Source organism: Macrosteles quadrilineatus, unplaced genomic scaffold, assembly GCF_028750875.1.
Source record: "Macrosteles quadrilineatus isolate MER2022 unplaced genomic scaffold, UCM_ALF_1.0 Scaffold_9__3_contigs__length_116548681, whole genome shotgun sequence".
NCBI classification, from domain to species: Eukaryota; Metazoa; Arthropoda; class Insecta; order Hemiptera; family Cicadellidae; genus Macrosteles; species Macrosteles quadrilineatus.
The window spans coordinates 82,681,600-82,702,355 of record NW_026542602.1 but is presented as its reverse complement, the minus strand read 5'-3'; the positions used below and the strand labels follow the sequence as shown (position 1 = coordinate 82,702,355).

Sequence of the window (20,756 nt, the reverse complement as noted above, 5' to 3'; positions counted from 1 at the left end):
GGCCAATAAATTAATTAATTTGTAATACGATGAATAGAATCGGGGTAAACTATGCAGACCAATAAAATCATTTGTGCAGAGCATTGTCCATTAAAATTACTCTTTCTTAGCATCCATCATATTTCCCTTTTTGCCATTTTTATTAATTTTTTTGTGGGATATTGACTATGTAAATTTTTAACAACTATAGTTTAGGTCTACTTGTGACATCAAACTTTTGAGTACTATTAAAGTCGCGGGCTTATACAGGGAGGATGGGAATACAGGGACGAAATACAAGGATGGAAATACAGTACTTTCCATCCTCGCCAAAAGCACATTTTCTCATTTAGTGTTAGTTAAATGGGTTAAAAGCAGGAGAAAAATGAAAGCTTAAATTAAGTCTTGTAACATAATGGAGACGTAAACTAAGCACGAAGCTGGAGGTCTAAAGGGGCTTATAGATATCTGATCTAAATCAATTTCATCAATACCCATTCAAGCATGAATTTGAAGTTCAAGCAACTGCAGTAAGAAAATAGTCGTTACTACACACGATAGCCAAAATATCTGTTAAAACCGTGCAGGGTATAGAATATGCAGATTCCGATATCTAGTGTATAATCATTTGAAATTCCATTAGTTCCATTTTCAAATGTCCATCAAATACAAAATAATTTAAATCGTATCCATTCTAGAAAATACATTCTTGACCAGTAATGTTGTTTTAGCATCCACCGGTCAATCTGGCTACCGGTAGGCCTATTTTGTTTGATATTGTTTTAACTTTTACACAAATCTCAGTTGGTTTGCATCGCGTTTTCAAGTAACATGATCTTCGAACTCAATAGTTATGAGGTTTAGAATAAGTACTGGGAATTAAGGCTCCTTGGACGTTTTTAACCTGAGACCAAACATTCGCTTTGTTCCCGCGATCACCTTCCAAGACTTGCGATCAGCTTGATGTTTACAGGTTGTACAATATACAAATTTGTTTACATAATTTATTTTTTCCAAGTATTTAGTTTGTGAATTCGGTAGCTTGAATTTACACAGGACGTAGTACAAAATCGCGTAAAACAGTGTATTCCTTACAACATACAGTAAATTAAATCTAAATCAATAAAAAATAATGGTGATGACTGGCGAAACATTATATTCTTTTAGAAATTTGGGATCACCCAAAATATAGAAAACATCAAAAAACCGAATCATAAATCTGAGGTTTGCAAACAAACTATTTTAATAATATGTCAGAATATGAAAATCGTCGAAAATTATTTTATTCTTTAACATACGTTCACTACTGGCTTACACGAAACCTGGAATACAAAAGAAAAGAGTCGACTGGTAGCTTAATATCAGCTTAGAAAAAAAAAGAATCAATAATTCCTTATTAAAGATAAAAAAAGTCATTATTCCTATGCTTGTTTTCGGTGGTGGTGGTAGTTAGCAGGATCCAAACCCACATCGCTGCCATGGATCCGAAGTTCGCCGCGCTACCGACTGAGAAAGGCCCCACTAGAAAAAAAACAGGCCATCCATAGTACAGCGCAACACTACGTCACAGTGGTGGATATTTACTAAATTACTTATTTACCTAAAACATGGTATATTGCAGTGAATCTATCAACAAATCTACCCACTAGTGTGACGTGTCATGGATCCTGCAGCATAGCCTGTTTTTCTAGTGGGGCCTTTGACATGAGCATCCAACTCTCACCACAGTATGAACAGGTAGGAGATTTCGAAGCTCGCAATGCGTTACCTAGCGTTTTGATGATGAGTTTCTTATGATCTTAACACGATCTGTAGGCAGGCACGAACTTAGGGAGTCTCCAGTAGTTTAGTCATTTTAATAGTCCTCAGTCTTAATGATTATTCAAAAATAACAATGCAATGTCAGACAATGTTGCGTTACTAAAGTATTTCAAATGGAACACGTTGTCTTCACCAAAGATGTAAAGAACTACTGGATTGCGCTCTCAGTGGCGTAGCGGGCCCGGGCGCTGTTTAAGGTCTAGCTTCCCCCACTCTCTGCTGGCAAGATAGCTGCGGCGTACTTCACGTGGATGCTAGCTGTCATCCATTTCAACACTTGTTTGATGTAAAGAGTGTGTGGTTTTTTTAACTGTTATGAAAATGTATGTATCTTTAATTGTGCCTATTGTACGTTAGTATGTGTACAGGAAAGGCAGTGGCATTTCGTTTAACGTGTAATTACCTAATCTAATAGGGTATAAACAAAGGTGTCTGAGTAAGCGATTCCTTTAACTCTTCGCAGCGTGTTTAACTTAACTTAAATGTGTTTTTGTTTTTATTTTGTGGGTTAAACTAAAATTGTACATTGTAAAACATGCACATTGAAATAAATGCGTCCAGGCTTTATATCATTCACAGGAGATGGAATAAATACTTAAAAAGTAAATTCTCCAACAGTTGCAAAATCAAATACCCCCGCCGCAGCAAACCTGCCGACTAAGCGAATTTCCATTTGTCTGAATTGATTTTCAGTTAAATATATTTTAATAACATTAGGTTTAACGAGTACCTAGGTTTGCTGCTACAAGGAAACTAATAAAGTGTGTTTTTGAGTAAAATATTGATAGCTTAGTACAAAATAAATAAATTTGCCAAGTTTGATCAAAATATATCCATAAACAAGCAAACTACAACATTTGACAATATTCTCCATAAGAATAACATGGGAATTTTAAATTTACAATTTTTTTAATTTTCTCCGTTACTTATAATCGAACAAAAATACTTTTATATACTAAATTATTTGTTTTTTTAAGCTCTTTAAAAAGGTCTAAAGAGAAATCGGGAAATTTTGTGTTTTGAGGGTCAAAAGTGAGAAAAACCAATTTTTACCCCATAAAACCCCCCATAAAGCCCCGTTCCCATGGTCCGATCGTGCTGGTTCGCGAACTCATTCAAGTTTATCCCGCTTTACACCTTTAAACCAAATTTCATCAAAATCGGACAAAAATTACTCAAGTTATCGTGTTCACGGACGTATATATATATATATATATATATATATAAGTCTATATATATATATATATATATATATACATATATAAAAATTTGAACGAATGGTGTTTTTGGCCTCTGGGGACATCAAAATGAAAAAGTAAATCGCTCCCGGGTCTAGGTCTTACCGTGCCACCTACGGTAATAGCTACTTCCCTATAGGGAAATTCGCTAAAACCTTATAAATAAACATAAAATAAATCCTAAAATATAAATACGAAAGAGTAAATCAAACACTTACTTTTTCCAATCAACGTATTATTGTGAAGGAGATGTTAGGATGTTAACGTAAAAGGTTAAGACAGAAATGGGAATTATAAGTTTCCCGTTTCTCCCCGTCTACCTGGGGAATCCGCTGTGGCAGTTTCAGTATTTCTACCCCACTCAAAAACACCCTTAATCCATAATTGCTGTGGCGGTTTCGGTATGGGTTATGGATCATAAAACGTCGTGGCAGTTTTGGTATCCCCATGTCTCTTTTATTTGACAGCAAAGAACAATCATATCATAAGGACACAATGTCTTATATTACAGTGGCTTAAATTTATTGTAAGGAAACTTGTACCTAAGATCAAATGTCAAGACTGTATTGCTGTGCTCCTTTCAGAAAAAAAGTCAATTTGAGTTAATTATACTCAACTGACTGATTATGTAACTAAAGGTAAGCTCATTAGGGAACACGAAGATGTTTTTAAGTTAGTTAAGTACGTTTTACAGTGTATTAAATTGTAAGCTTCAGTGATCCATGAGTTGTTTATATCGTTGGTCTTCACACAACCACAAACAACACACCATCCTCAAGCACTTGCGATATCGCTTCGATCCTTTGCGGTTGCGAATGCATAATTGTCTTTGCCCGTTAGACTTTCTTTTGGTCAAACCCGTCCCCGGGTGCCAGCAACCCACGTGACAACGTTACTAACAGGTACTCGCCTAGTAATCAAGGTCGCCGGTTCTATCCTGAGAAAAGTGTGTGGCTTCTTGATGGTTTGAAACTGAACCCAGCTGTGCTTTATCATTGGAATTTTTAATAAATGACCCTAATGACTAATGAAACAGCTGTTTTTAGTCAATACTACACAGATCATCTCACTTCATACTACACTCAACCTTCATATCAGCCATGAAATTGGTTAAATAACACACCTAGGTGACGTCCCCATCTTAATTGATATTGTTAATAATAATAATAATGTGTTTGTCCATTAGACAGAGTTTTTTTTCAAACCCATCCCCTGGTGCCAGCAAACCACGTGGCCACGTTAACAGGTTTTATACAGTAAATTCTTAGGCTTTAACAAAATTTAAATTATTATTCATTAGCTTGGAAAAAAGTCACTGTACATTTATTTATAAACCACTTTTATTAATAATTTAGTAAATACAATCTAAACTTTATATAGTACGTTCTAAGAAAGATTGTTCTTATACCAAAAGCATAATTTCGACAAGGTGGCAAACTGTTAGCGATTGTTGTTGGCTGCAGCGTGCAACGTTGCTGATCAAGTTGACGTCATAGCGTCGTCGTCGTCATCTGTTTAGAACGGGATGGCGAGATCATCTGGTGGTAGATGAACTGTGTTCTGTATTAATGTTGATTGTGTTAGAAGTACCATAATGGAAATATCAGAAGTTGTTAATACTCAACTTGTGTTTCCAGGACTTGTAGTGGGTTTAGTAATAATTTGTGCAGTATTAGTGTTTGTGTTTGGTTTCAAGTCAGTGGAAGACTTTCCATTTGATAAACTTGCAACTGTAGCTGATGACCGGAAACCAGCTGGCAAGAAACGAAAAGTGAAGGACAAGGTGAGAAAGCAATAATGCTAAATTCAATCTAAATCTACAGATTGGTCTATAAGGCGAATATAAACCACTATCTTCTCATCAAATTGCCTTAATGGAGGCCACTTACTGGTTCTGCGCTCAGTATTTGTTTTGTCAACTTTAGGCATGGCCGAGGAGCCCAAGATAGTATGAAGCCTAGGTTCCTAACTTACTTGCCAAAATGTAACCCAGGCAACATCTTGTGTCTCTCCTATTTTTGGATACAAGCTAACCCCATTTCAGTAGATCCCAAGACGATTTCAAATAAAATAAAAACAATGCAAATGGTTTTTTTCAATATAGGCCTAAGTACAGTAATTCTTCTTTGTTTCATAGGACTACTTATCAGTCAATCTTAACTGTTCAATCTGTTTTTAAATCTTGAATAAAAATTGAGCCATCGATTATTCAGCCTTAGGTAATTCTATCGATCTTAAAGTATTTACAGTACCGGTACGGTAGGCAAGTTAGTCGCCTAGCCTAAATAATTTGATGTGTTGGATGTAACTCAGTGGTTAAAAAGGCTAGTGCTCGCCTTGTAATCAAAAGGTCCCCAGTTCGATCTTGAGAAAAGTTTGTAGCTTTTTGATGGCTGTGGTCCCGACTAATGAAACAGCTGATCTTAGTTAGTAACAAAGCTACACAGGGTAACTTATCACATGCCATTCTTAACCCACCCTTCACTCATAAGTTAATTTGGGTTAAAATGTAGCCTACACACATAAGTTAGGTGTCGTCCCTATCTTAACTTAACTTAGGCCTAATTGATAGGCCTAATGATAAATAATACTAATAAGTAAGTTAGATTATCAAAACCATAAATAAGAGAAACAAAAGCATCTAGAGCCAAAGTTAACCAAAATTGCCTTTTTTACCCTTCCCTTATTGAAATCAGATTCTCGCCTGAACTTATTTTCTGTTTGAGTTGTTAAATCATTTTAATTTTAGGGTCTGTGTGCACACATGAGAACATCATATAAGTTAGGCATACGATAATTGACCAAATGACTGGATTGAACAAGTGTCAACTTTTCGTTAAGCAAGAGGATTGGATTTGACTCATTAGCTATTTTTTACACATTAAGTACCCCTAACTAATAAGTACCGTAGTAGAACAGTAGAACCACTGCTATCTGGCCGAGTGGGTAGACTTTAGAACCGTATCACAAACAACCGAATGAAAATATCGATCGATATATCATTTGGTTAGTTAGGTAAGGTTAACCTAACCTAACTAACCAAACGATATACGGTAGAGTCCCGCTAACTCGGCACTCGATAACCCGGCAGTCTGGATAACTCGGCCATCACCTGGCTCAGAAAATTAGTGATTTTTTGAGTCCGAGTTAAACTTGGGCTCAAGTTAAATCATTCGCAACTCGTATCAAGGATTTGTTGTACTATATCTAATGACTTCATACTGACTTGTAATATAAATATAAATTAATAAGGCAGCTAAAAGGAATAAAAATTGTATTGTTCTTATTTTTAACCCTAGTTCCCGATAACCCGGCATTTCACAAACTCGGCACCCTTCCAGTCCACATTACGCCGAGTTTGCGGGACTCTACTGTACCGTATCGAATGAAACAATCAATATTTTCATTCGGTTTTGTGCCAACAGATACGGAAGTCTACCCGGCCCTCTCCCAGCAGACAATCAAGTTTACCTATACATTTAAATCTGTGTGGTATGACAGCCTGATCTACGCTGTACAGTTTGTGCACCTGAACTCAACTGTAGGCCTAGCCTACCTTTTGATTGTGTTAGCATGGCAAATACCTCTCAATTTGTCTTCAACCCTTCTTACTTTTCATACTTATATGCTATCCCTATGACTTAGTCACCGTACTAACAGAGACCTGTGTTATTGCTTGGTTCTTAAGATTTTACAGATACAGTAACTTAGTGCTGTTCCTGATTAGGCCTAATTAGGCACCATGTTATCTGCACAGATGATGATCACCTCAAAACAGAAAAAAGTCTTTCCTTAGGCTGTAGAAGACAATCTTTAAGGACAAAAATTGGTCTGACAACTTAGAAACATTCATAGTTCTAACAATAGATTTTTAATTTTATAGGTTTTACAACCTTTTTTCTTATCCGACACTTACGGCTAGTTTAGGTTTTCTGATGATTGAACCTCTTCTGTAGGCCTATTTAAGTACTTGACTTCAAAATTATTAAGTCCAGGCCATTATTAATGCCCAAGGGTAGATTCCATGCAGAGAACCTGCAATAATATTTAATCATTTAAAAATTGTTTGATATGATATAGACTCTAACATAAATTAGACATTATTTTTGTTCTGTATTAGTAGGGTATCGATTGTATGTCTAGAATATGAATACGGTATATCAAGCTATACAATTTTTACAACAATAATAGAAAAGCTGTTATTAAAACAGCAGCACCCACCAATTAAATACAAAACCCGGGGCATAGTTGGTTGGGCCTCTACTATACTTTCTTTGGGAATCTTATTTCAGTCTTATCAAGCACACTTTGCGGCAAATCGTAGCAAACATTTCATTGGCCCTAAGTTAACAACAGCCAACACACGTACAAGAAAACCTTGGTGGATAAGTTTGAAACACTATTAATGCTTAAATCAAAGAGATGTTAAAAAGTCATCAGGGCGAGATCCCCATTTAAGCTTATTAAAAGCAATAGTAAAGTTTTATCTTTGGTTGTAGATTGTTAACCTAAGCCCTGTTACCGAAGCAATGTTTCATCTATTAATATTTCGCATGTTCCCTTCAGAACTTAACCCTCTTGCCCACTTAGCCTACAATCTGACACATATGACACAGGTTCCAAGCAGATGGAAGAATGCTTTATGAGCTCTGAGCAAAAATCTGGTTTGCAATTTTATATATTGTGGTAACTTATATTGCTCAGTGATTCAGAAATAGCTGAAACTCTTCATGTTGTAATATATAATCCTATCATAACCCATGTGTAACCAAACTGGCCATAAGAGGCACATCTACTGAGACTTTCGGTTTCACAAATTCTCAGAGGAATGTTTTTCCCAAGAGAAGTTACTGAACAGTATTGATTTTACTTTATAACAAACCACTAATATAATCTAATTCAATAATAATGTTGTTTGTTTCAGAAATCCCAATCAAATGGGCAAGCAACAGTTGTCTCAGAAACTAAGCAAAAGACTACTGAGCCTGCGAGCACAAAGGTAGCCCCGGTCAAAGCAAAACAAGCTGATAAGTCACCAGCAAAAGATGCTCCGAAGACAGTAAGCAAACAAGAAAAGAAGCAGGGAAAGCCTGAAGTTACCCCTGTCAAGGCAGCACTGAAAGAAACCAAGAACATCAAGGAAACAAACAAAATTGTTGAGGAAAGCCAGAAGCAAGGAAAGGCTAAAGATGCTGGAAACAAGCAACAGAAAGATCAGCAATCTAACAAGCAAAACAAGAGCAAGGGAAAAGAAAATGTAGAGGTGCAAAATAAGAAAAACAAGGATAAATCTAAGAAGCATGAGGAAAAACCGGAAGATTATGAAAGCGGTAGGCTTTAATTTTCTTCACTTAGATATTATCCTGATACTTTCTATAGCCTATAGTATTATTATTATTTTCTCAAAAAGATAAATTTGTGACGGAAAATTCGGTGTGGGACAAAACTGACTGTGATATATTGTGGTTTCTGTAAAATGCGTAATAGTTTGTTAGTCATGTACGGTACCTTAATCTTATACGGATAGCCTAGCTTACAATCCTACTATTTCAGTCCAGGATTCGTAAATTTATTATCGTTTCGATATTATTGGCTCGGAATATTATTACAACAATAATAACTATAGGCCTATTAGATTACCAGAGGAGCGAGCTGGCCTAGTGGTTAGAGCGCGGGACTTGGTCCAAAAGGTCCCGGGTTCAAATCCCGCCAAATCACCAATGGATTTTATCTAAGTGATAATGCCGCAACCCCTAGGTCTAGCCTGAAGTAATGTGAAAAACAATCCCAGGCTCATTCCCAGCATCCTAGGACAAAAAAAATATATATATAGGCCTATTAGATTACCTTTAACGAATAATCATCACAACCACTCGAAATATGTGTTAAGATAGAATTTTGAATAAATAATACCGTGTGAATTTAAGAATAAAACCAAATAATTTTACGAGCATTATAGGCCTACAACAAAAATTGTTCATTGTAGGCTACTTGGTTAAAGTAAAACGCATCCTAATAATAACTCGTACAATCACTAGAGTCGTTTGTAACTAATTTCTGTTTGAATTTGGAATTAGTAGCCTATTCAATTAACCCAGCATGTGGCGTTAATGTCATGAAATAAAATCAATGTTTATTGGTAACCACCAAAGCCTCGTTTAAGACAGAATCTACACATACTCGTGCACGCAGAATCCTGCCTTGAACATGCGTGATTGACAAAATACTAAATAACTTTAAATAATAATTTTAAACGTAACTGGTAATGAAATAGAGCGTTATCACGTTGCTCTACCCTTACCAGTGTTTGAATAGTCTTGTGATTTTTAATATAGGTAGGCTTTTGCCAGATATTTTTTTCTGGGGAATCGTGTAGAGACGTTTTGTGACTGAAGTACTACTGACTGCTCGGAGGTGGGGGCGCTTCTTGAGTGGTTCTCTTGTTACCACCCCAAGTGTCGGGGATGAGAGCTACGGCCATCCTAAGCCCATCAGATAATTTTTTTTTTTTGCCCTTTGTTCACAAAAAATATTTAGTTATGTAATTTGTTTTTGTTTATACTAACAAAATCCAAGATTTTTTCAATTCCTGTAAAACTTAAGTATTTTACTCACCTGATTTGTGTAGGAGAGTGGGTCACAGTTTCCAAGAAAGCCCCCAAGACTCCAACCACTGATGATGAAAAAGCCGCAGCTAAGACTGCAGGTAAACACAGACTTCTTTAGGTTTAACCACCATAGGTGAAATATATGTCCAAATCTGATAGATTCCTCCACTTGTTGTGTTAAACTAAGATTTCTATTTCTTTTTAGTCATTGGTCCATGGTTATGTTTAGAACAAGTTTATGTTTAGTACTAGATATAAGTGGTGCAGCATACTGTGTTCTGCATAATGCAGGGCAGCATAAGGTGAGGACTATTTATAGATTGCCAGTTCTGCCAACATTTTATCGCACAGAATACATCTACTTGAAATTAGGTATATGTGTAGCCCCTACTACTTGTTCGTTGTGACCTGAGTTTCTTTAGTTCAAACCTGTCATTTTATTGACAGTGTAAATACTTGTGAAACTTTAATACAAATATTACAGTAGTTTCAACATTTAAAAATTTAATATTTTTTGAATAAGTTATGCAACAATATTGGCAAGAGGACCAGTTTATATGATCTGATTACAATTAGTACCTAAACATATCAAACTATTGAAGGTTTACTGTATTTGGAGCAGGCTAACTGACTGTTTGCTAATAAGTAGATTAAAATAACATTAAAGAATGATAGGCTTTGTGTATCGGTATAACCTTTAAAACTCTTATTTTTTATAACTTAAATGAAATTACAATTCTCTGAATATATTTAAAAAAATCTACAAAAGCCATTTTCATTCCACAATTAAGGATTTACACAAATGAATCTCTAATCACTCTGAAACAAATCTACTTTTATTTTTTTTATTTAATCTATAAACTGTTATGTTATCCAAAACACTAATATTGTGTTAACATATAAGTTTATTATCAACTAAGTTAAAAGTTTTTTATTTTACACGAGTCTTATTTTAGTTTTATTTTTGTCTAAACTATAATAATATTCACAACACTGAGATTAATATTTCATCATTACAAACTTGTTTAGGCCTAGTTGTAATTTTTATAAAAGTTAAAATGTTGACCTTAATATAAATTACTAAAAGTATTTTAATTTCATTATTTTGTAATAAAATAATTTTTTCCATACTAATTTGTACTAGGACTATTCTATATCCCTACAATTTTACACTGCTACGTATGCTACCACAATGGTTTGTAAAGTTTATTGGATTTTAAACACTACATATTCAAGGTTTTTGGAGTCATACAATTTCATTATGAAATTTGCCCTAATGTACAGTAGGTCTCTTATGAGAGGAAGGTCGAAGAGAAATTTTGAAAAGTAAAGTATTAAGTTAGTGTGTCATGGAGCTTCAGTGCACAAATGAAATGTAAAAAGATGTAGGTTCTCAACAAATTTAATCTTTTAACTCAATTCATGTTTTTTACAAAACAATTTGGTGTAATTAATTATAGACCTATGGCTTTATCATAATTTACATTTTAATTTTTAATTATAAAGATAAAGAGACTTTCCTAGTCGTCTCAATATTTGGTGTGAAATAAGTGTAGGCCTACCGAATTACCAAATAGCAATCTTCACTAGATTATCTGGTTAGTATACATTTTTATGATGTAGGTAGTAAAATAAATGTCTAAGTTTTACTAGAAGCCCAAAATCAGATCTTAAAAAAAATTTAAGAAAAAAGTGTTTCCAAAAGGCAGGCAGTGAGTCTCTTATTTATAGATAGCATAGAGTATTTTGTCAATACATCGATTGAAATGGGATTAACTTTCCTTTGTTACAGCAAAGACTGAAGCCACCAGCCCAGGAAAGAAGAAGAAGGCCAAGCCAGAGCCTGAGGTTGTAGTAGAGAAAGAGATTCCGGCCCCAGCCCCAGCCCCTGTCACTGCACCTCCTGTGGAGTCTACCAAGGAGAACAAGGAGAAGCCTGCAAAGAAGGAGAAAGAACAGAAGAAAGACAAACCCAAGTGAGTGTTTGAGAGGTTCAATATTTTGCCGTGATTGTGGAGGATAAAGATAAACATTTCCATGATCGAAAAACCAATGATAATGTTTCCCTGATTGTGGGTGATCAACCAAATTTTTGTCTCGATTGTGGGAGGCAGTGACGATCACCACAAGACCATTGCAAATCGTTCACAATATTATTTTACCGCAGTATTATTGTCACAGATAGGCGATGGCACAGTCAGACTAATACCAAAATCCCTATGTAATGCATTCTGCCATTGCCTGGAAATTAGTGAAAGCTAGCTACGTTACGTTTATTACAATATTAAAGCTAGTTGTATTTGAACTAAACCCATTATAAAAGTAATTCAGTGATATTCATTTCAAGTTTAAAATCTGTCTAAATAGACTGTGGAAATATTTTTAATTTATTGTGTAAACTTGTACCGGCAATTAATTAGTAGAAAATTCCCTAAGCACTTTTGAAATTTCTTTAAAAAAATTGTGGAACAATACGTAAAATATAATTATCTGAAGATACTTGTGTGCATTAGAGTATTTTGACCAGGTTTGTGTCTAAATTTAAGATTTTTTTTAATACGGTATGCAAATATTGTTGTCACCTTAGTAGTGTGTGTTGGTAGTGTCAGCAGATCAGTTTTGTGATATCTGGCAATGCATCTGTGTTTACCCAGCTGGTGGTGTAATCTGACTCAGTCATAGTTCACCAAGTTCATTTGAACTTTGTATACTAACACCATTAGCACCATTGAATGATGAATTAGTTATCCAAAGAGTGTTATTACATATGTACCATATGTAGACACTAAATACTTTGGATGGAATATGTTTCCAGTTTGCCCATAAGTAGGTTTATACGCAACCTTATGTAAAATGTCTGGAGGCAACTTTAAATAAAATGTAATATGGACTTCTGCACTGATATTATATACACTCAGTATATTTTACCAAATAGCTCCCTTATTTTATATTTATAATTATTCCAAATTCGAAAGTTATGTTAAGTGAAACTATCGACTAATTGTATTGCCTATACAACAAATCGAGTATCTGTACACAGGTATATTTCTAGTTTTCTAAAACTGCTCTTAGCTGCAAAATTTGCAGACAAGCGAGTCTTTGAACTAAAGATTTTATGGCCATTTTTTTGTAAAAATTATTATTGTTTATGTATTCACCAGAATGTAAGCTGCTTTGTTTTATTTACCTTTTCAAAAAAGAGAAGTCCTGCTATTCATAATTTTAAACAAGCACATTACAATAATGTTCAGTGAAATATAGTACATCTGTTATAATACCTTAGGAATTTCTTTGAAAAGAGATAGGGTTCGCCTATCTTACTTTCAAATATTTTCTATTCAATCTACTCTATAAGGAGTTCATATAAAGATACCCTATATCAGTGTTATACATGTTTTTTTGACTATGAATTTTGTATCCATCCCTGGATGAATATGTTCTTGCTAACTGAACCCTATCCCTTTAAAAAAATATCTAGCCACTTGCCATTTGGCTTTCCTTTTAGCGAATTTCAGATATAGAGAATAAGTTATTACTGTAGTACTCATGGTAAGACCTGGACACAAGACCGATGTACTTTTTCGTTTTGAGGTCCCTAGAAGCCAAAAACACCATCCGTTCAAATTCATCTATTATATATATATATATAATGAAGAAAGCATATTAACTCAGTACCCTGAAATTATTTTTATTTTTAAAACTCTACATGTTTCGACCTTTAGGCCATTTACAAGAGTAACATTTAACCTCACTTAAATGTTAATTGTAAATGGCCTAAAGGTCAAAACATGTAGAGTTTTAAAAATAAAAATAATTTCAGGGTACTGAGTTAATATGCTTTCTTCATTATTTATAATAGTAGCCCTTTATTTAAACAATTGTATATATATATATATATATATATATATGTGTGTGTGTCCGTTAGCACGATAACTCAAGCAAAAATGATCCGATTTTGATGAAATTTGGTACAAACAAGTGAACCTACATTTATTCGAACGAGTTTGCAAACCAGGGAAATAGGGAATAAATGTGATAATTTTAAGTAGACATTTGATTGTAAATCCAATCAGTCAAATGGAAATTCGCTTAGTCTGCAGATTTGTTGCGGCGGGGGTATCATATAATAATAATAATTAATCTTTATTGTCATTTGGTAATATAAACATAATAGACAAGGTCAACATGTGTTGTTACATATGTTATATAAAATATTAAATAGGCTATATATAATATGTATGCAATACTTTGTAATACAAGTTTAGTTGCATTTACTTGTCTACAGGAATGTTAAACGCTTATAATCTTTTGTTTCTCTAGGCCAGTAGAGGAAACTCCAGCTGTGGAGACTGCTGCAAGCGTAGAGTCTGAAGGGGAAGGTAAAGCTGCCAAGAAGAAGAAGAAGAAGCCAGCAGCCAAAGAGGCTGAGACTCAGCCTACAGCAGTTACTGTGGCTGAGGTGAAGAAACCTATTGAGGAGCCGGCTGTTCCGGAACCTCCCAAACCTGCCAAACCTGCTGAAGGTAACCACTAAAATATATTCTCCTTTTGAAAGCATGACAATAGATTTAGTTATTTGTCATTAGTTTCATTCATCCATCTCAGAATTTCAAATTTTTGTGTGAAAGTACACAGACTGATCTTTCGATGAGTTGTAGGAAGTAATGTTAATTTTTGCATTGATAATTCTAAGAAACCTTTGATTATACTTTTTTCATACCTGTATTTTGACACTATTTATGTATGTATTTTATTCTTCTTACAAATAAAGATTATTTTAATTATATAGCTGCGGCTTTTTGCAAATCTTTGGATCCGCGTGCCCCTCTAGTGTTCTGCTAAAGTTGGCTTCACCGCAACATGTATATCCCTATTCGCGTGTCCTCTCCTTAATGTTTAATCCTCCTAGGCAGTGACCACATTTATGTAAGGCTATACTGCTGGAAAGATAATTGAATGTGCAAAAATGTTCATGAATTTAACATACCATACCCAATACAGGCACACTTCAAACATTTCACATTCATTCACTTTCAGTTGTGTGATTTTTGCTAAGTACATCCTAAAACACGTTTCTGACTGAAATATGGTTTATATTTTTGTATTGATAGATGTGAAATTTCAAGTTTTTTTGTTCTTTTTCAGAGCCCCAGCCTGCTTTTGATGAACTAGGAGGTATGTATGTTCTTTTTGTTTATTTTGGAAAAGATTTTTATCATTGGCTCATGATAACGGCATCAGTTGGTCAACAAATTACATTGTTATCAGGCCACATAACCGTCTTTTTAAATTAAATGGAAAAATATCAAAGAGCTCTTTTTCAACAAGTTATTTAATTGTCAGTAGTTGTGTTGCAACTCTCGTAAATTTAAATTTGTATCTACAGAAATCCCTTTGCCGACAAGAGAGTCCGTAATGTCACTTTGTTGACATGTGGAAATGTGGGTGGGGATGTGCAGCTATGGAGGCCGCTGCAGTTGTACCAACCGTCGTTGAACGGCAATACTGGCTTCTAGCATCCAGTGGTTGAACCAAGGCATCTCACTCTGTGATTTCCCCAAACCTACTTTTAATTCTTTATACATTTTCTAAACCGTTTTTAGAGCGGGTAGTTACTTTTCATACCTGCTCTGATAGATTTTGGCTTTATTATTATATCTTTTAACTGGTCAATTGTGTTGTAGATTCCTGGATAGAACCGAAAAACCAGAAAAAATCTGCAAAAAAGAAAGTGCGTAAAGCGGAATGAGGCTGGAGTGCAGATGGTGGAGTGAGGCAGAACGGCGCCGGTGCAGTCAGCCGGTGATAGCGGCCGGCGCTCACACCTAGGAGAATAGTTATTTTTCTACGGGGAATGTGATTTTTGTATGTGTAAATAGCTGAGAGATGAGCCACGCCAAGCATGGACCGGGCACTCCTCTGGTCTGGTGCTATATCCGACCTTTGCCCACGGTTGCGGTCTGCCCCAGGCCACTCATGTAATCTTTCTACCTTTTGTGTCAGTTTGTTTCTATACAAGTCTGTCTTAAAAAAGCTGTTATCAAGTCTTCTTATACCTCCACCTTACTTAAATTATTAAAATCATAAAATTATTAGCGTATAATTTTAGTATTGTTATTACTTAAATCAGAAAGTTTTAAATGCTTTTTGACAAAACGGGCAAAGGAGGTTAATCTTGATTTTGTACAACAAACCAAATAATCTCTATGAGATTAGCGACCAAATGCCTTTCCTCTATTAGATAAACAATCATTTCTCTCTTTGTTGCTAGATGATTTCATATACTAAGACTGATTGAATGTTAAGTGATAGTGTGTTGAGGGTAGACCGCACGTCGGCTTTGTGCCAAGCATTCATCCGAACCCGACTTATTTTTATGCGTAAAAGACATTATATCGTCTACATGTGATAAATATTTTTACAAATTCTAAATCGTGTATACAGATTACTGAATATCGACTTTCATCGAGGTTTCGTTTAGGTAGAGTAGGCGACTGTGTTTGTTACGTTTTTGATTACGGTGTGGTTATCGAGTCTTCCTGTAAACACAACTTGTGGTTATTTTTGTGATGTTATCTGTTGTTTTATATTATTTTGTTGAATTTTATTTCACTGTTGTTTGCATTTTTGTGTGGAGGTCTACACGGGTTGTGCTATTGATTATTCGTATCTATGTTTTATCATTGTTTTAGGATCATTTTAATATTTTATATTGCTGTGTATTTGTTATTTTATTGAGATCTTTATCAAATAATTAATTACAAACGTTTTGATTTGGACTGTTGTTAATTTAGTGTAATATTCATTTTGAAAAGTGTAGTTTTCCATATTAGATTAGAAACGTTTATATGTATTCCAAAAGTCATATCGACTCAGTCATATTCAGTTTAATTGAATTATTTGTAGTTGTAGGTTATCATTAGTTTTGCTCAGTTTATGGTGTAATCATATTTTAAAACTGAAAGTGTTCTGATAAAAGTCAAGTGTGATTCGTATACATTTAAAATAGTGCGAGTTATTATTTTTATTCTCTATTGAATGTCTGAAGAGTAAACTTTCTACGCTTTGTATATTCTGCTTACTCTTTTATACTGTTATTACGTAGGTTTTTTTCAGAATTAATTTTTAAAATGTGAAATCAAACCGTTAAGGTTATAACCTACAGTTATTGTGCATGAATAAAATTAGATCAGTGTTGTTAAAGTTTATAAGGGTAACTTATCTTTTCTTAAATAACAATATTTTGTGATGTAATTTAAATTATAGATTTAAACAACTTGCGTCTCCATAAAAAACATGTAGACTAAATGTATGCCTTTGAAAGTATATATCGTTTGTAAAATTACAGTATGGATGGTTTTTATAAACTGACAAATCAATTCCTTTCCAGTTCACTAATTCCGTGTTAAATAAAAAAAACATAATTTTGAATTTATATACATCCATTGAAACTTTTATTTTTTACATTTTCAGTTATCTGGACTTTATCTGGAAATTATTGTAACATTCTTATATCGTCCGATTTGCTTTAATTTAGAGTAAAATGTTAAAGACTGGATACAATAGACATCACTGTATAATACAAATTGTGATAGCTGTAACATATGCTTAAGTACAGACCAACATTATAGACTACATATTTTTATGTCATATCCTGTCATCGTATCACTAATGTCTGTTTTTATATAATGTGTTTGATTGCCAGGAAAAGTAAAACTTTTCTAGAATAGTAAACAGAAGCAATACAACTAATAAAAAAATACATCGATTAACATTTTCTTAACAAATTCCATTGTTGCAATACAATAGGGTCTTTGTTTTTCTAAATTTTTTATTATATTTTGTCCAACTACAGTAAATGAAACAAAATGTTTTTAATTGGTTATTAATTGAACTGATGCAGAGAGCCATTAAAAATATTTGGTTTCGGCTTTATAAAAATTTATAAAGAAGTTAAGTAGCAAAACTTTTTCCGGATTGAAAACATGCAAGTTTAGTGTAGATATAATAAGTTAAATTTCATGAGGCCAACGCTAAATATTTCTATCTACTTAAAACACAAATCTGTTTTACTGAATGAAACATAATCATTTACGCTACAATCATTCATTTGTATAAAATCGTAGACAAATGGCAGGTTTAAGTGTTATTTGAACAATATCTTGGGTTTACATTTTTGATAGCAGTGTAATTAGTGACATTATTTTGGTAACATTCTTGGGTTTTAAACATTTTTCTAACATTACAATGAAATAGTGGGTTTGTTTATTTTATACTTAGTGCTTGTAATACCCCTAATTAGAGATCTTTATATTGCAATAAACTGGATCCTGCCGTAAGGTGGAATAGCTTGTATGTATTGTATATAAATCACTCTTGTCTATGCTACAAGATAATTATTTAGTGTTGTGTCAATTGTGAAGTATACAATAAAAACTATTTATTTAATCCGTGGTTATATTATTTACAACAGCTTTAGGTATCCCAAAACTAAAATCAAACATGCAGTGCATACTTTGGGCTGGATATAATGTTGTAGTGCAAACCATTTTACCCATTGTAGTGCAAAATGCTTTCTACCCTTATAACTTTACTGGTGCCATTTTACCAATAAAGACTTATCATCGCATGTATATGCTTGCCTAGACATTCCCCTTTGAGTTAACCTCGTGGTATGTACAGTTTAAACATAATTATTTTATTTACTTTTAAGTTATCTGTAAATGGATTATTAAGTTAAGTTCCTCATTTTAAATTTAGTTTTAACACTAAGCAACTGAAGAATGTTGGCATATCAAAAGTTATTAACACACAGAAATATGAACCGAACGGTTTTTTCTGTTTTAGTTCTTTAGCTTAGTTACTTTTTTTTATTTTATTTATTTATTTTTAGCACTAGTGTTTGGTTGCAATGGTCAAAGGGCAAAATAAAGATTTATTTGTAACTTTGTGTTTTGTTTTGTTGGTTTTAATCCTTACACATGATAATTTTTTTATTTTATTTTGTAGGTTTTTGATAAATTAACATTTTTGTATAATATTGATTAGCCTACAAAAGGTGTAAGAACAATGTTAACAGTTTAATTAGAGTAAACCACGTTAAACTGGTCCACTGACAGATGATCAAGTTGATGAAATGTGAACTCTATCTGTTATAATTTCTTCTGGACCATTTTCCAGTGGTTAACGAAGTTGACATGTAAAAAATGTATGACATTAAGTAAGGTCTTGATAGTTAGTGATTACAATTAGCCATTATGTACCTTCAAATGTATGTATAAGCTTGTAAGGCTGGTTACAAGGTGCCATAACATACAAACCAAACCATAAACATCCGTTTAACCATTAAAACTAAAACTATTCAAACTGTTTGGGTTATGGTTATAATAATTACTAACAATATCCAGCAGCAGGGTGTACATTGTTCACGGAAGTCCCCAAAAGTCCTGTATTTTAGTAGAGGGTCATGGAAGTCACTGAAAGTTGTGTATTTTCTGACTAAGGTCAATAAAATAGTTAATTACTAGTCCTTAAAATAGGTGTTTACTTCGTCTTGCGCGGGATTACCATATGAGTCCGGTAAACACATTTTGGACGAGTGACGTACAATATCTAAGCTAACTTATCAATAAAAAATCTTTACAAATCCTCATATATAACCACCGACTAAATGACTAACAACATGGATTAAACAACAATCACTACTCCTAACCTCAAAGAGAGGTCATGTTTTTATTTATAACAACTCATTATTTATTTTTATTTTTTATTAAGAGGTCGGCGGCCTCTTGTAACCTTGCATTTGCCCGTCCATATAGACTACAGATCTGTTCGTGGAATGTTTCCAACTAAGCAAGGGGTGAGCCGGTACAGTACAAAGGTGAACTGTACTGATAAAAGTTAGTGGCAGTGACCAGGATCCGAACCCACGACACTACTGCCTTGAGCCCGAAGTCCGCGACACTACCGACTGAGCCACCGACTCACCACCATTGCCAAATAAGTACAGTATAATCAGCTGGTTGGTGTCTGGTAAAAACTCATTACAGTACAGTAGTAGCTGTTTACCGCCAGCTTAATCAAATCGGGTTTCATTACATACTACTGTACTGTAATGAGTTTTTACCGGACACCAACCAGCTGATTATATTTGGCAATGAGTGGTAATAAACAAAATCATAATCTCTCTTTGAGGTTATGAGTAGTGATTGTTAGTCCTTTTGTCGGTGGGTATCTATTTATAAAGATTTTTTATTGTTAGGTTAGCTTTAAGAGTAGTAAGGCGTAAAATATCGTACGCCACTCATCCAAAATGTGTTTACCAGACTCGTATGGTAATCCCGCACCCGACCTCATCTCGCACGGGAACGACCACATTCCTCGGGTAAACACCTATTTTCAGGACTACTAACTTAATATACCATTATATTTAAGTATTTCTACTGGTAGGCTATATTTTATATTTTTTGTTTGTAAGATCAAATTCCATGGGGAACACATTCCATGGTCATGATTTTATTAAATTAGGTAACAAAAAGTCCCCGATTAAACATTTAGTGATCTGGTAGACACCCTGTTTAGGTAAGGTTGTTGGGCAAGGTGTTGAATTAAATTAAAAATACAAATTTTGCTTGTAATACAAGGAATACTTGAAAAATTTCCTAAAATATAAAATGGATAAATTTACGGCAAAAGAGAGTAATTTGTTAAAATAGAACCTGATGAATAAAAGGTGTCTGCTAAACTAAATGTGTATCATGAAAAAATATACACAGTTATTTTAGGTAAGAGGCTAAAACTTGCGAAGTATTTTTTATGTTAAAACAAAATAAGTAACTTAAACCTAGATTAAGAAGTGGTTTAGAGAGCTTGTTTCGCCTTTGTAACAGGACCAATGTTTTAGCAAATCTGTTTTAGTTTAGGTTTTTAAAAATAAAATCACAGGAAGTCAATTCTAAACACATGAATTTAAGGCTGTAGAACCTTATCAGTCCCACAATATTCTTACACAATACAAACTCTCAGAAGACAGAATAGACAACACGTATAAGCCTCCCGCTTGATTACAAAAGTTGTTATCCATAATGAATCTTGATAAGACCCATGAATC

The 20,756-nt window shown here is 34.0% G+C and overlaps 2 protein-coding genes across 2 annotated transcripts in view; one reads left to right on the top strand and one right to left on the bottom strand.

Annotated features, from left to right (window-relative positions):
- The window catches only part of LOC129004169 (trichohyalin), a 36,760-nt gene extending 29,701 nt beyond the window's left edge, over positions 1-7,059 (bottom strand). Inside the window, exon 1 of the mRNA XM_054432622.1 lies at positions 6,955-7,059. The gene's annotated coding sequence lies outside the window, so the exon portion shown is untranslated. The remainder of the gene's footprint in view (positions 1-6,954) is intronic.
- On the top strand, positions 4,551-18,591 carry LOC129004170 (uncharacterized protein DDB_G0286299-like). The gene is made up of 7 exons (XM_054432624.1): positions 4,551-4,821; positions 7,963-8,368; positions 9,667-9,744; positions 11,439-11,622; positions 13,967-14,169; positions 14,792-14,821; positions 15,331-18,591. Exons 1-7 carry the CDS (start codon positions 4,633-4,635, stop codon positions 15,393-15,395), a joined length of 1,155 nt encoding a protein of 384 aa, XP_054288599.1. The 5' UTR covers positions 4,551-4,632; the 3' UTR covers positions 15,396-18,591.
- Positions 18,592-20,756: the final 2,165 nt, after the last annotated feature.

Bases quoted from the DNA above. Each gene is read 5' to 3' on its own strand.
- LOC129004170 (XM_054432624.1), top strand. From the start codon at position 4,633: ATGGAAATATCAGAAGTTGTTAATACTCAACTTGTGTTTCCAGGACTT. The intron at 4,822-7,962 runs GTGAGAAAGCAA...TGTTTGTTTCAG, and splicing joins AACGAAAAGTGAAGGACAAG to AAATCCCAATCAAATGGGCA. The intron at 9,745-11,438 runs GTAAACACAGAC...CCTTTGTTACAG, and splicing joins AGCCGCAGCTAAGACTGCAG to CAAAGACTGAAGCCACCAGC.